Source organism: Drosophila navojoa, chromosome X (assembly GCF_054131105.1).
Source record: "Drosophila navojoa isolate 15081-1374.11 chromosome X, UAZ_NAV_1.0, whole genome shotgun sequence".
Taxonomy (NCBI): Eukaryota; Metazoa; Arthropoda; class Insecta; order Diptera; family Drosophilidae; genus Drosophila; species Drosophila navojoa.
The window spans coordinates 14779330-14796619 of NC_142895.1; the positions used below are offsets into that span (position 1 = coordinate 14779330).

General features: G+C 43.4%; 1 protein-coding gene and 1 long non-coding RNA gene across 15 annotated transcripts in view; both read left to right on the forward strand.

Moving 5' to 3' along the window:
- Positions 1-17290, forward strand: part of LOC149090638 (uncharacterized) — a 194102-nt gene that overhangs the window by 158553 nt on the left and 18259 nt on the right. The window lies entirely within an intron of this gene.
- Positions 1-17290, forward strand: part of Appl (amyloid-beta-like protein) — a 61371-nt gene that overhangs the window by 25822 nt on the left and 18259 nt on the right. For all 14 annotated transcript variants that reach the window (XM_089265159.1, XM_089265163.1, XM_089265169.1 and 11 more), the window contains exon 3: positions 13605-13775. In XM_089265159.1, the coding sequence (XP_089121285.1) occupies positions 13605-13775 (171 nt within the window). The remainder of the gene's footprint in view (positions 1-13604; positions 13776-17290) is intronic.

The following is a 17290-nucleotide window of genomic DNA, read 5'->3' on the forward strand; positions in this document are numbered from 1 at the left end:
ACCTTTCAGCTGAGGCAGCTACTGTTGCAGCTATTTTGCAAATTTGCGTGTGTGCCAAAGGGTTTCGGTTGCATGCTAGCGCTATCTCGCTCCCACGCGCCCGCTAACCGTATACCTTCAGCGTCATCAGCATGTTGGGTAAATTGCGCATACGCCCCATGTGTCGACTTAAGTTTTCAGTTTTTTTCCCCTCTATTTTTCGTATTTGTTGAGCTGCCTCACTGTTAGTGTGTGTGTGCTTGTGTGTGTGTGTGTGTGTGTGTGTGCTTGTGTGTAATTCATTGACTTCACTTCAGCAAGATAATGAGAAAAACGCAAACGTAACGTTGCCAGCGCAACGGAAAAGCAAAGCAAATCGAAATACCAAACAAAGTGCGCACACAAACAGCAACAGCACGATAAAGCAGATAAACAGATGAACACGGATACACACACACACACACACACACACACACACAGATAAACAATTGCAACACAGTAAGCTACAGTAGCCAGTGAAGCCAGCCCAGCCCCGGGGCACAAACTGATTTAATGTACTAAACTGTGCCACGTCGTCGTTCGAATCAATCATGGCCTTTGGCTGCCTTTATCTAGCATCTGAGCACCTCAAAGCATGTGTGTGTGTGCGTGCATGCGTGTATGTGTCTCTCTGTGTGTGTGTGTGTTTGTTTGTATAATGAGCGTGAAGTGACTAAAGCTTAAATCAACGCTTATCAAAGCCACTGCCATGACTTGTGTCTGCCTGTGCGCGTCCGCAGCGCCAATTCCTGCCAGCTCGTGCAATTATCCAGCTAAAGCCGAGAGCTGCAGCTTCAGCTGAGTGGCGAGCAATGCAATTAGTAGTTGCGCAAGGCAGCCAAGGCAGCCAAGCCGTCAGCCAAGCAGCCAAGCCGTCAGCCGGCTTATCGGAAGTTCGTTTTAAGCTTACACAGTTGCAGGTTTATGTTTACGGTTATAAGTGGCACTCGATATGACAATCCGGCGACATTGACTAACTGTGCACTTGTGCACTAAGAAGCGAGCAGGAGCCAACTGTGCACGCTGCAATCTTCGAGAGCCAACAATAATCCGCTTTAATATTGTAAAAAGCATAAATTATCCCAGGCAGAGCATCCATTGTTGTGCATGTGTGTGTGTGTGTGTGTGCTTGTATACAGGATATTAAGTGCGGCAGCAGCTTGAGCTACGCAAGCGTTGAGACTTTACTCCACTGCCACATGCCAAATGATTAAGCATCAAAGGTTTACACTCTCTGCCGCTGCTGCTGCTGCTGCTGCTGCTGCTAGGTAAGGCAAGATGCGAGAAAATAAATTGAAAAAGCTTTTCATTTGGCTTACGCTTACGCTGTGCGATTAAAATGAAAATGGGAATTGGGGAAATAGCAAAATACCGGGGCACGGTACGGGTATGGAAATGGATTTGGTTGTGCCGGATACGCAGAGGTGGGCGAAGACGTAAGGCGTAAGGCGTACGGCGTAAGGCGTACGGCGTAAGACGGTACGTTCGTATGGATGATGGGCAGGGTGTAGGGTATAGGGGGCTAGGGGTGTGGGGCTGGTGGCAGCAGCTAGGGGAGGGGGGAGGGGTGACTGTGCATCTACAGAATGAGAATTAGTCGCTGTCAGGGCAAAGTTTTTGCCTGTCAGACTGCCTGCCACACTGTCAGACTGCCATTAGGCCCAAGTGTTGTCAAAGTCGCCATCTTGAAACACGCACGAACACACGCTCACCCTCGCTCCCATTCTTTCTCTGTGTGTGTGTGTGTGTGCGAGTATTTGTGACTGCTTCCGGTTTCAATTTATTTTTGACGCACGCCAAAGTTTTACCAAAAAGTATGCAGCACACAACATACACACACTCAACACACACACACACTGGGTAGGGGCGTGGCAGCGCCTAATAGCCCCCTAAAAGCAGCATTCAGCAGCCAGCAGCAGGCGCTGGCAATGCTTCTGGCCGGGCCATGCCAGAGTCACTTAATTAGTTTTTACACTTAATTGAATTGCAATGCCTCGTCATGGACGGCCTCGGCATGGACAGAGCGAGAGCGAGAGACCAGAGAGGGAGAGAGAGAGGGAGAGAACACGCAGCACATTTGCTCTCGTCGGCTTTTTAATTTTTCCACTCATTTTTTTTTTTTTAATGTTTCTTATTCGATTATACGCAAATATTTCGGCCGAGCAAGCGAGCAGGAGGCGCCAGAGGGAGGCGGGGCTGCTGCAGCACTTTGCGGCAATAATAAATTTCGTGGATTTGAGTTTGGCTGCGTGGCCAACTTTAATGCATTCCATGCAAATTGTGAATTTTGTGGCCAACTGTACCAGACACACACACACACGCACACATATGTACAGTCTATTGTATATGTAGAGATAAAAAGCTGTATTATTAATCATATTTATTATGAAGCGCTTTCTGTTGTTGTTGTTGTTGTTGTTGCTGGCGAGGCGACTGACGGCAGACGCTTTAAGCCCCAACAATTTGTGGCCGGCTTAAAATTTGTTAGCCTTATTTTAATGCATTGCAGAACGTTTTAGGCCCATTAATGCCCATGTATATCCCATGCGGACGTGGTCACGCTCGTGGTCCCATATTATACGCTCTGCCATTGCCAAATGGAGCGCGGCTGCCCCGCCCCTGCCAGCCGGAACCGGATCCATAACCAACTGCGAACCGCACCAGACGCATTCGCGTTGCGTAATTTTGCTGATTGCCCTGCTGATTCAGTATTAATTTGCGGCGCTCGTTTAATTTGCAGTTTATATAGAGTAACTCCAATTTGATTTAGGTCCATGAGCCCCACGCCGTGCGCTTAGTGAATCAAAGAGCTGCGACAGCTTTGCGATAGAGTTGTTTAAAAGAGTTTGATTTAGCTCACGCACGCCACAAGTCAGCTGGCATTTGTGAGCTTTAACCATGTGATTATTTATATTAAAGTGAATATGATTTGCAACTAGAGCTGCAGCTGCATGCAGCAGCAGAGCTAAATACAGACATATTGCTTTCACACTGAAGACAAGTCATAAGATCACATGCAAACACTCAGCTACGCATAAATATATAACTCCTAATAAAAGCAGCCAAGGGTACAGATGCAGGCGTATCGCATACAAATTGAGCTGCAGCTGTAAGCCGTGAGCCTTGCCGCCTGGCCACATATTCGAGTTCATTCAAATGTTAAAAGACATAAATCAAAATGAAAATGTAGATAAAATCTCCAATACAAATTGAATTCAATGTAAAAGCAGCAAAGAGCTGCAAAGATACAGATAGAGACAAATAAATACATATATATATATGTATGCATATATACATGGATGCAGCTGCAGATCCATAAATGCTCAGATTTAGAGCAGGCGAGACATCAATAGATGCTGCAGCTTATTTTGCATATAAATTTCATTTACCATAAAAGATGCGAGTGCAGATGCAGATACATTTTATTGCAGATACAGATACAGATACAGATACAGATACAGATACAGATACAGATACAGATACAGATACAGATACAGATACAGATACAGATACAGATACAGATACAGATACAGATACAGATACAGATACAGATACAGATACAGATACAGATACAGATACAGATACAGATACAGATACAGATACAGATACAGATACAGATACAGATACAGATACAGATACAGATACAGATACAGATACAGATACAGATACAGATACAGATACAGATACAGATACAGATACAGATACAGATACAGATACAGATACAGATACAGATACAGATACAGATACAGATACAGATACAGATACAGATACAGATACAGATACAGATACAGATACAGATACAGATACAGATACAGATACAGATACAGATACAGATACAGATACAGATACAGATACAGATACAGATACAGATACAGATACAGATACAGATACAGATACAGATACAGATACAGATACAGATACAGATACAGATACAGATACAGATACAGATACAGATACAGATACAGATACAGATACAGATACAGATACAGATACAGATACAGATACAGATAGATACAGATACAGATACAGATACAGATACAGATACAGATACAGATACAGATACAGATACAGATACAGATACAGATACGCTGGGAAGATTCGATGATTACAATGTTATCGCTGCTTGAATTAAATTTCGTTTTTACGTAACGAATTGCAAGGGCGACTAACTAATCAGATTCAGATGTCAGATGAAAAGAGAGCGATAACTCGTTATTCTAGCACTTTTGTGACGTTGCCTCGGCATCATCGAATTGATGGCCATTAAACGTACAGGACAATTCCATTTGCCATCACTTCTAGCATTCAAATCACACTCAATTAGCCCGAAGCTCTGCCATGGATAAAAAGAGGGCAGCAGAATGAGAGAGAGAACGTGAACTAGATAGAGACAGAGAGAGAAACCCAACGGATGAGACTAAACTGGAAAACGACAGGCAATTTGGCGCGGTGACCTCTGCCAAATCGACCAATAACGAACTGTGTCACTGCGGCGGAGTTGGCGATTAGATGGCGATGGGGCTGGCCGGGTGGTGGGGCAGCAGCTGTGGGCCATAACCTAAATCAGCTAAAAGCCACAGAGAGCAAAACGAAAGTCAAAATCAAATACGAATCGAAATCGAAGCCCTGGACTGCTGCTGTTTCATTTACAAAAATAAGCAATGGAACAAACTGAATTGAAGGTAATTCGATTTGCCCAATACTTGGATAATTGAAGAGCTGCTGCCTCTGCCTCTGTCGCTGCCGCTGCCTCTGCCGCTGCTTGCAGATACTGTCAAGTTGTCTATGTAAAATCAATTAGACGAGACTGCATTTCAGGGCTCTCTAATCCAGCCACAAGCTAAAAATAATTATGTTAATGTCGACTAACATGGCAAAAAAATGAATGAAAAGAGCCCAGCAACCACTCAAGTATATCAAAAACTAAATGAAAGTATTCAAAAAAAAAAAACAGAAAAAAAAGCAAAAGAGGAAAAACGACTTGAAATAGAGCAAAAATCATGGCAGCCGTTGCTGCAGCGCCTGCATCTACTCAAGCTATGCCAGCAAATGTAATTAAAACTGCTGTTTGCAGCGTCAATTAGAAGTACTCTGCACACACACTCAATCGCTTACACACACACACACACGCACACTCACACACTTATACTAACACAGTTTGGTTACAAAGTTGCCGAAAAAATTGTGTTGCATACTTTCAGGCAAATTTAATTTAATTCCTCTGCATCTGTGTGCGTGAGTGTGTGACTGTGAATGTGTGGGTGTTTGTGCTGGAATCCATCAAAGCAATCACTTGTCTGACTTACCTGCATGTCCACACACCGACACGCACACACAAACACATGCTGATTGAAGATGGCAGAGGCTGCATTTTGCGAAAACTTCGAGTCAAAGTTTCTGCTTTTCGAGTTTTTGGAAGCTTTTCAAGTTTTGAGTGCATTTTGCAGATTTTCAATATGAGTGCGTGTGCGTGTGCCTGTTCGTGTGTGTGTATGTGTGTCTCTGTGAGCGTGCATACTACTCTCTATTTTTGGAATGTCTCTAGCTCTTTCTGTCTCTTTCTGTCCACAAATTCGATGCTGCAAACGGACAGAGGCAAAGCGCTGAAATTTTATGGCAAATGCCAGAGGCAAACAAGCAATTGCAGCCTGTTTGTGTCTGTGCGTGTGTGTGCGTGTGAGTTTGTTTGTGCTGTATTTTGCTGAGTCACCAAGTGGCTACAGACAACAACTGCGGAATGCTTTGACACTCGAAATTGAGCCTCGACACAACATGAGACACAAAAACAAAAAACAAAAAAACAGCAAATAAAAAAATTTAATGCCAAAAAGCGAGAAATGCACAAAAGGCAAAAAACGAAACGTAGAAAACTCATAAATAATAGTCACAGCGTGTGTGACAGCTGCTTGAGTGTGAGTATGTGTGCGTATGTGTGTGTGTGTGTGTGTGTGTGTGTGTGTGAGTGTGGATTAATGTATTTAACTGACATGATTTGCTCCTGCTGCTTTTAATTAAACTGTTTTACGACTATCTGGAACAGTTTGAATGAACATAGATAAAACATCAATTTAAACAAATTTCTTACTCAAACGAAAAAAGTTGTTGTACATGCGTGTGCATGTGTGTGTGTTGGGGTGTGCAAGTGTATGCCATTAAGAATTTAAAAACTTTTAACTGAGTCGCGTGCCGCCGCCCCTTTCCTGCCCACACACAAACGCCCCACGCTTGCCGCCTGCCCCATTTTCGTCCATTATTCTTTTCTTTTATTTTCATTTTTTCTCGTTTTCGTTTGGTCTGGTTTTTCTTTTCATTTTCTTTCAGTTTTTTCTTCTTTTTTTTACAGCCATTTTTCACTATTTGTCTTGCATTCGCTACGTGTTGTTTTCATGCCTGTCCGCATTTAACATGCACAACACCGTTCTTCCGCCCGCTCAGCCCTGCCAGCCTCCCCATCTCGTGTGGCAGCACTTTGCCCAGCTTTGCGTCGCTTCTTCGCCGACTTTGGCCAACAATAAATATTTGGCTCATTTTTTCCAATTTTTACACATTTTCCATGCCCAAGCAAAGGTTATTAAGTCCCTGTCACCAGCTGAGTAGGGCACTACCAGGCAGAGACAGAACGATACAGAGAGAGAGAAGTGGAAGAGAAGAGTCCCTTCACTTTGGCGATGCATCAATAAGGATAAATATTTGTCCGTTATTGCGAGTCGATGAAATTTATATCTAAGTTTTATTAACAAGACAATGAACACAGCAATAAGAGCGAAGCAACCGTTGGACTCGATTTTGTGGCTAGTTAAAGTACTTGGCTTGCTTAGTCATATTACCTATTTTGCCATTGCTGCTACTACTACTACTAAAACTACGGCTCTCGTGCAGCTACTACGTCTACTACAATGACTATATATTTTACTACTATACCGGCAGTTAATATTTCTTTAGCTACTCCACACTCTACATCTACTACTACCAATGATAATACAAGTACTGATAATAATACTGCTTCTTATACCACATACTACAGATACTGTTATTACTACTCAAACTATTTATACTACTACTAACTATATTTCTACAACTACTCATATTACTGTCAATTATACTACTTCTACTCCGACTTAAAATACTACTTTTACTACTACTTATTTATACTGATACTACTTATACTACTACTACTTTTGCTACTACTTATACTGATACTACTTATACTACTACTACTTATTTATACTACTACTACTTATACTGCTATTACTTTTACTACTACTACTTATTTATACTACTACTACTTATACTGCTATTACTTTTACTACTACTACTTTTTTATACTACTACTACTTACACTGCTACTTTCTATACTACTATTACTTACTTATACTGATACTACTTAAACTGCTACTACTTATACTACTACTATTTACATATACTGATATTACTTATACTACTTATACCACTACTAACTACTAAAATTTACTTATACTTCTATTACTTATACTACTTATACTACTACTAATTCTTTCTTATACTACTTTTACTACGACCTATTCTACTACTCATACTATAACTATTGCTTAGGTACGCCACTTTAACCTCTACTGCTCTTTACTCTTTACTACCAATATTTTCACGAATGCTACTACACTATACCACTATTACTACATACTACTATTACTACATTGCATTCTATATACCACTCCCATTATACTACCAATACTCATTCTTCTCGTACTACTCCCTACCCAACTATAATATTATCTACTACCTCTACGCCTGTGTCTTGTTAGTGGCAACTATTTCAACAAGGCCTACTCCCATCTATTCCCGTCTAGACTTTGTGAAGAGCATTCGATTCTCGACATTGCGAGACACAAAGTTTTAATGTATTTGTTCTTTTTTTTAACGCGCCCGCATTAAAAATGTATTTGTCTGTGGCGCTGTTTCCGGCTGCAGAGCGAAATGGAAAACTGGTCGGAGAGAGGGAGACACAAAGAGAGAGAGGGAGAGAGAGAGAGAGAGAGGAAAAACTTTTTACGTGCGCTATTATAACGCAATTTCTTTGTGTTTTTCTTTCGCTTTGGTTTTGGGTTTTTGCCTGCAAACGTTTTCAGCTTTTGCTCGCTCGCTCCATCTCTTTCGCTCGCGTGTCGCCTGTCGCCAGCCACGCCCACGCAGGCGAAATTAAAATATCATAAATTTGAGTTAATTACGGTCGAGTAAACATTAACATAATTGTGTCTTGCTGCCCACAGTCCCACTGTCTCAGTCTTAGCCGCAGTCATCGTCGCAGTCGCAGTCGTCGCTGGCGTCGCTGCCAGTGGCGCATTATAAGTAGCATCTACTTATTGCCCAGTTTGCTTTGCTATTCCCATTGGAGCTGTTTGCCATAAATTCGCCGTCTCTGAAATGGAATGGAATTTCGATCGATTTAAGGTCGACTCCGCTTCAATTCGATTCCGAAAATCAATTTGCCCAACTACATTATAAACTGATATGAATTTATCCCTGGCACTAATTTGATTTCTTGCTTCCACTTCACGTTTTCCTTTCTATTCTCTCTTTTTTTTTTGCGAAATTTTGTCAGCCGAGTGTATTAAGTTTCGCAGTAAATACATAATCCAATTGGAGTCTGTCTTCTCTCTGGCATTGAGTGAGACTTTGGTCTGGCTCAGCTGAGGCTGTCGTTGAGTTAGACTTGAATCGCCTCTCCTTGCCGCATCCACTCCAAGTTCTGGGCATTTTTCCACATTTCCTCCTCCCCCCCCCCACTCCTCGTGTGCTAATATATTTTGTATGCACCTGCTGTCAATCCGATGCTGATTTATGCCCTATAGCCCACGTTAGCTGCTTGTCTAAGGGGCCTGACTGTTTGTCAGTCAACTGACAAAGCACTCAACGCCCCTGTCTGCCTTTTGGCTACCTGAACTGAATTGAACAGAGCTGAACCGTGTCCGCAGTGCATCGCACCGTACTGTATACAGTGCAGCACTGTTGCCACGCCCATGCGTCCAGCAGGCGGCAGTCGAGGCGTGCGTTTGATTGCCCTGTTGGCCTGTTATTGGCTCGCGAAAGCGGCTTTGATTCACAGGTGTGGGCGTACCTGACGGCCAACATATATACAATGAAGCAAACATACATGCATATACACATATATAGATACATATATGTATATACAATATGTTGGCCTGTAGACTTTTGGCAAATGCAATTGCCGTTGCCTTTGGCTCTGGCTCTGGCTCTGACTCTGGCTCTGACTCTGGCGCCTGGGCCACCCCGTTGCAACATCCGCTTCCGTTTCCGCTGCATTGCATGCGCCGTCCCTCTCTCTCTCTCTCTCTCTCTCTGCCCTGTGTTTAATTTCGATTTGGATTGCCGCCTGGCAATGAGTCAGTCAACCGTTTGGCTCTGCACTGCCAACAGCCAGCAGCAAATTGTTGCCGACTCATTTCCGATGATTGGCAGCACTCGCCTCGACCTCGAGTACATCATCGCTTTTGATTAGCATCTGCTGATTGCCGCTGCCCAAGACTCAAAACTCATAAACAGCCCCTGGCAGGCGGAACGCGAACTATGCGAACTTTGACTTTGTTTGAGCCGAGGCGAGCAACTGCCTTTGGGCTGCCTGCGCGGCTCATGCTGGCCAGATTACAGGGTATGCTCGAGCATGCATATTATATGTTGACAAAGTTTGCTCTGATTGCGTCAGTGTTTGCCTTAATTCTGCTAGATTGCGTCCGAACACGGACAACGACGTTATTTAATATGCCCCTCGCTCTCTGTAGCCAACGGCAGCTGAAATTGCAGTTCATGTTGTTTGGCATAGACTATGGTGTCATCGTTGACAGCAGCAGCAGCAGCAGGAGCAGCAGCAATGGCAACAACAATAACAAAGCTGATTGCAACAATGACGTCGAAAAGACAAACATAAAGCCAAGCCAAAAGCTTGGGCCAACAAATTTTTCACATGCAAACAGCAGGCAAAATGTTAAATCTGTATACATATATAGTGTGCATATATACATATATATGTGTATGTGTGTGTGTGTGTGTTGTTTTGTGAATTATTAGATTGCCTGGAAAAATGCTGGCACGTCACTGGCAAGGCGACGTTGAGCTGAAGAACGAGCATGTTTCCGCCTTTTTGCCAACTTAATTACTTTTGAAATAGTTGAGTACACACAGAGAGAGAGAGAGAGAGAGCGAGAGAGAAAGAGTGAGAGAGAGTGGAGGGGCGATGTCTGAGAGAGTGAACAACACATGAGCGATGGCATTCGGTGTGTGGATGGATAGCCGCATGAGCCAAGTACCTATAGCCGAGGCTCTACTCAGCCTAGCCGAAGGAGCTGTCATCCAGGCTTGATACACGCGCCGCTCACATATGCCAGAGGCGCAGACTATTATTATATTTATTAGTGAAGCGAAGGAGCAGCAGGAGTGGGGAGCAGCAGCCAGTTTTATTTAATGCAAATGCATTTTGATAATGGAGTTTGCACAGACACCAGCCCAGCGACCCGACACAGCGTCGAGCTCAACGAACCGTTGGCCAACTCGATTTTCGTGCTCTTATCATAACAGAAAAACAACACAAAATACGCTCGAATATTGCGGATAATCAAGCCGGGCAGAGAAAGCTGGGCATAAGACTCTTCCCAGTTGACAGACGGCAGCTTAAGCTGTGCAGCCAGACGCAAAGAGAAACTGAGCAGAGACGCTTTCAAATCAAATGAACATAAAAATATAGAAGGGAATGTAGCTGAGAATTCATATATGCAGTTTATAAACTGAGTGCGAGAGGAATTCATATATAAATTCTCATTTATGTATATGAAAATGAAAAGTCTCAACTGGATCCATGTGCTCCACTAAGTGTTGAATTTTTCCTGTGCTATTCGAGTTACAGTCCTCTAAGTTGATTCCACAAGAGTTGTTTTTATTTTTGCTGAAATTAAAAATAAATAGGCTATAGATCGTTTTAGCAAATATTTTGTGAAAATTGAAAAAATAAGGTTACTAAAAATTTGGCAATCTGTCACAAAACTAAGCTTCTTTAAGAAATTTATTTACACAGTAAGATATATAAAATGTTTGGAAGATATAGGCAAAGAATAAAGCTTACATTAACTCTCTTGTAGCTGAACTTAAAACTGCATCAACAACTGAATGTCATAGAAAAACTTTGATTTATTTGCTTTGAGTTCTGCTGAAAAAACTTAATTGCTTAGAAAATCATTCCACACTGGAGAAACACTATACAATCGCACTACTTGAGCTCAGATACCCAGCTATAATTATACACATGCTCATATATAGTGCATACGATTTTCTTCAAATTTTATCTTAAGCTTCTGTTATCATATATAATATATATATATATATATATATATATATATATATATATATATATATATATATATATATATATATATATATATATATTTAATATACTGGTTATAATCATTGCAATTCTTTCTCAATTCCCTATACGACTCCAATGCTCAATCAACTCTTCGATTTCCCATTGGCTTGGGTACTCTTCCTCTTCTCTAAATGACATTCTAGTTGGGCATAGATGGGACAATATTGAGCTATCGGTATCTCTATACTTATTATCGATAGCTAACCAACTAGTCGCTAGTCGCTCTAATTCCTATTGACCCATTGCCCACTATTTGCAGTAAATACTATCGTTAGTCGCCCATTCAATACTATCGTTATGCGCATCAACAGCAGCCGCAACCTGCCGAATGTAACTTTTTCAATCAGGAAAAGTTTTTAGCAAAAAGTTGCATAGTAAAAAATCAAATAAAATAGAAAAAAAAATAATAAAGTGCTTCAGGTGAAAGAGCTGAAAGTATTTAAGCTTTGATGCTCTCATTTGGTGCGCAGTTATTTTGTATCAAGATCGACTTTAATCCATGCCCTATTGAAGCTCAGCTGGCATGCAAATACACATAACTATACGATATATAGTATATATGGGGGCCTCCAATGTGGAAATTGACAGTGAGCTTTATTTGGACAAACAATGCTTTGTGTGCATGGCAGCGCGGGCTCTACATGTGCGCTTTATTGAAAGCATTCCGCTGACGAGTTTTTGTTTTTTTCCCAGACACTAAGCGAGTGAATCAGTGGCACATGCTGAATACTGAATGCTGAATGCTGAATGTTGAATGCTGAATGCTGAATGCTGAATGCTGTATTTGAATGACAGCCAGATGCGAATGCGTTCGTTGCATTCATTCAAGATTCAGTTTGTTGAAACATGAAGCTGCAGCTTATCAGCGCTGAGGCCGAACAATGCCAGCCAACTAATGGAAACTTGCAGCAGCAGGAGTGGCAGTAAAAACAATGCGTGCTCCGATGCCGCGCTGAAAGCGTCAGAGCTGGACAGTGCATTAATTCGCCTGTTGCCATAGCTGCGGCCCAGAAGCGAATGGAGATCAAATTCGGCACGAAAAAATCTGGCTCAAAGCATCAATAGACCTCAAGTAGAGCCAACTAATTGAGGGCTGAGAGTGAGCTGAGAGCTGTTGACGAGCGCGACAGTTGAGCCGAAACCAGTCAGCTGTTGGCCAAGCGAAAGCCGAAAATCATTCAATCAATCCAGCTATTGAGCCTGCTTTGCTATGCATAATTCAGCTGGGGCCATTCATCAAACTGCCAACTGGCAACTGCTGGATGCCTGCTGCCTGGCAATGGCAACTGTAATGAACCATTTAAGACATCGTTGAGGTTTTAGCTGCCGTCAACATGCATGCTGTCCCTCTGCCCGCCCAGGCCCGCCTAATGAGTTCAGTTGTCTCACTTGATTGCCACATGTGCCGTCTGCTGCTGCTATATCCGACTCGTATTCATTCTCTCTCTCTCTCTCTCTCTCTCTCTCTCTCTCTGTCACTCTTTCTATCTCTGCTTGTGTGTGGCATCATTATTTTTTATCGCTCAGCCACGCCCACGGCTGAGCGAGCTTCACTTGCACAATGCGGCGTATGATTAATGTCTATGTCCACCCATTAGGTATACGCACCGTATAGCAGAGGCAAGCTGCCACAGCGCTGCTATTATATTTTTCTGACAGTTTCGGCTCTGACTGATTGCTGCTGCACTGATATCGGTGATGATGTCTTGGGCTTGTCAGGGCACGAATCTGCTACTCAATCCCCAACTGGGAGACTCTTCTCGCTGCATTTGCCCCACTGCCTTGTTGCACCTTTTGCGCACATGTTTTGTTTTTGTTTAAGCACTCGTTTTTAGTTGTTGGCCCAGCAATTAATTCAACGCACACAGGGCCAGCAGCTGGCTCAGTGCAGCGTGGCCCATGTCGAGTGGAAAGGAACGTGACATGAATGCGTCTTTGCCTATTGATGGGCACTCAGCCCAGCTCAGCTTAGTTCGGTTTGGCTTGGCTTAGCTGCAGTCGTGCCTATTCCGTGTCCAGTCACATATGAATATTTGAGCAATATGCCATGATTTGATTGCGCACACACACACACACACACACACACACACGCACAGATATATATGTATATAGACATATTGCATTGATTGAAAATGTATTAGCAACTAATCCATGGCATTGCAAATATTATTTACAGGCCGCCTCGCCGCGCTGGGAGCCACAGATCGCCGTGCTCTGCGAAGCCGGACAAATCTATCAGCCGCAATATCTATCCGAGGAGGGGCGCTGGGTAACGGACCTCAGCAAGAAGACAACGGGCGCCACATGTTTGCGTGATAAAATGGATTTGCTTGATTACTGCAAGAAGGTAAGTGAGCAGGAGGGGCAGGGGGAGGAGGTGGGCATTGCGTTTTCAAATTGAAAAACCACCAAGTGGGGGGGGGGGGAGGGGTTGTGATATGGGCACGTGTTTGTAATGTGCTGCTGATTGAATTGAAGCCGCATGAAAATTGCTATTTGCATTCACTATTGCATTTGCTTTGCATATGAAAAGTGAGCAGAGATTGCGCATACGCCACGTGGCCCCATTGCGAAATGTAATTTTATGGCCACGCTAACGCTCAAGTGGCTAGCCGCAAGCAGCAGCAGCAGCAGGAGTAGCAGGAGTAGCTTTGCTGGCTTGGCAACCAAGCTAGCTTATTTCAAACTCTAGCCGAAGCCCTGCTCCTGCCACTGCAATTACTCCTACTCCTGCTCCTGCCGTCAGCATTTACCCAGGCTTTTCACTCAAAATGCAGCAGCTACATGAAAGGCAATAAATCAAAAGAGGCAGCACCACTGAGGGTGCAGCGTGTGTGAGCAACAACAATTTAATTTGCGCTGCGTTGAAAGCGTTTATATTGAGACAACATTAAACGACACTTAATTAATTTTCCATTAATTTTCGCATTTTACTTTCTGCGTAGCTCTCCTCCGCTTTCAGCGCGACTCTCCCTGCGCTCTCCACTCGCTCGCTCAGGCCATGTGAGCACACATCGCGCATACGCCAGGGACGCCCTCATAAATTGGCTTGCCTTTGGCTTTTTTAATTAAATTCCCCTAGCTGCCGGCTAATGTAGCGCTTTTTCTCTTCCTGCTGCTCCTGCTGCTCCTGCTGCTGCTGGTGCTCCTTTCAGCGTGCTTGCTGCCACCATCTATCGACTGGCGTAGTCAATGCAGCGGCGGAACAAAGCTTCTGCTGATTGACACCGGCAAGAGTGTTAAGTGAAATGGCATCAAAGGGCGTCGGGTGCACTCAAGCACATATAGAGCTGCTCAATAAATGCTGATTGCAAATTGCAAATTGCAAATTGCAAATTGCTTTGATTAACTAATTCATTTACAACTCGCCAGCTACACCGATAGCAGCGCCCAGATGAGACTCCCGTTCTCCAGCTCCAGCCAGTGTCTTGGCTGGCAGACCGCAGAGTTTAGTTTCAGGCTGTTGCCTGAATATGACATGTTTTATGCCTGACCTGAACATTTGCTGAATGCTTCTAATGAGCCTGGCCGCCTGTCAAAACTGTCGCATTTGATTACGACACGCAAATTTGTTGCGGCCAGCTGCTGTCGCTGTCGCTGCTGGTGTCGCTGTTGCCTTCATTTTGCCACAACGTAAATCATATTACATACACACACACACACACACACACATATGTGGGTTTTAGTGGCAACAAAAAATATTTTATTGGCTTTGCATTTGCATTTTATTTTCGCCTGTCCGCAATTTACGTTCGCGTTTTCTTTCAGCTCCACGCTGGCTATATTTTATAATTATGTTAATATTTTGTTGTATTATGCTTAATTTATGTGAACATGTTGCCAATGACAACCGCCCCCCGGTCACGCCCACGCACTCGGCTGACAGCGGCCAGCGCTAATTGTAATAAATTGCAATATTCCCATAATTACATCAGCGATATGAGGCAGACAATTAGAAGCAGAGCAAGGCCTATTGACGAATAGCAAAGCACAGCAAAAGCAAAGCATATATTTCTATGGCAAATATTTGGCCAAATCAAACAGTCAATAAGAGTAGGAGACAGAGAGAGGGAGAGAGGGGGGGGGGGGGGGGGGCGGGGGGAGAGAAAATACTTTAATATTAGATCAGGTTTTGCCTTCGCAGTGCAATTGCAACGCAGCAGGAAATCTGCTCAGCCGAAATCTGTGCTCTATCGACGGCAATCGAAAAGGTATTCGAAGTGGCGCCAGGAATGCAGCCTGCACACTTGCCTTTGCAAGTCCAAATGAAATTTGTTTGACTGCTGTGCGACAAATTATAAAAAGCAATATTGAATGATGATAATCAAATCAAATAGAAAGATGGCAAATAGCAAATTGAATTTAATTCCATCACAAATACAGCAGAGTGTGAGCTCAAGTTATTGTCGTCATCAATGGCTGATAAGGCTGCAGCACGCGCAAGCAACAGCAACAGCAACAGCAACAGCAACAGTAAGAGTTGCCCATGCCACACACAAATCCCAGCCATTAGACAATATTGAGCTGTTGCTTTCAGCTGAAGCCCCAACAACAGCTCCCCTCGTCGGTGGCCTCTCTTCAGTTCCTCCCTCGGCCATCGCTCTTCCATCTCTTTCCTAATCCTGCCTGCTATTGCGCCATTCGTGCATCCTTTGTTTGCTTTGCTTTCAGCAGGAGCTGGAGCAGGAGCAGGAGCAGGGGAAGGCAACAAGATGGCGACACTAACGAATTCAGTAGTCTGCCAATAAATATGTATGAGGGCGCTCGGCGGCGTACCGCTGCTGCGGCTGCTCGACTCAGTTGATATTTAATTGAAACATATTTAGAATTGTGAAGCTCATAATTGTGATGCTTGAAAACGTGCAAGAGCTGCGAGCGATTGATAAATCAATCAAATATACAGTTAGTTTCAATTCGTTTCAAAGTGAGCGAGAAGAATTTGCATATTCTAGTTGGACAGAGAGAGAGAGAGAGAGAGAGAGAGAGAGGGAGAGAGGGAGAGTGAAGAGTAAGGTCGAGTGAGTGTAAGCGCTCTCTCTTTGTCTTTTTTCTAAGTCTCCATTCTCTCTCTTCCCCTTCGCTTCTACTCTTTTCTAATGTACCTATGAATAATTTGATTATAAACCTTTCTTAATGGGCAGAGCGTAAACCGGACGTTGAGTAAAAAGTCAAATTGCACTGTCAGTTGTATGTGTGTATGTGTGTGTGTTTGTGTGTGCCTTTATTAAACATTTGCCTGCTTTTTAATTTGGCTATTTTGTTGCGGTGCGCGCGACAGCAGCAGAAAGAAAACCAAGCGAACAGACAAACGCAAATAGCGCAAAGTTTACGCTCACTTAATTTACAAAGTCAGCCACACACACACACACACAGACAAGCACCTGCACACACATGTACACAAGGCCATTGCGGCGGTGGCGCACACATACATACGCCCATTCAAACGCTCGAGTCAATCCTTTTTGCGCGAAATAAATCAAGCCGCACAAAAGTATGCTACACTTTTTTTCGCACTCACTCATCTCTTCTCTCGCTCGCCGGCAGTCGCTCAAAATTTTGATGTTGGTCGCAGAAAGAAATTAATTAAAATAAAAACGCATAAAAAGGCTGTAAACCTGTTGTCCTTTGTGCTTGTTTATTTGTTTGTTTGTCTGTTTGTTGTTGCTCCTGGCGAATTAATTGTTCGACTGGTTGCGCTTTTTGGGTGCGCCGCAGCAGCGCCAAAGTGCAGCAGCACAAGTGCATTTATGTATATGCATATTTAACTGCCAGCCCTCTCTCTCTCTCCCTCTCTCTCTCTCTCTCCCTTTCTCTGTCTGCTATTTGTTGATTTTTTTATGCCTTATTTTGGTTTTTATTTCG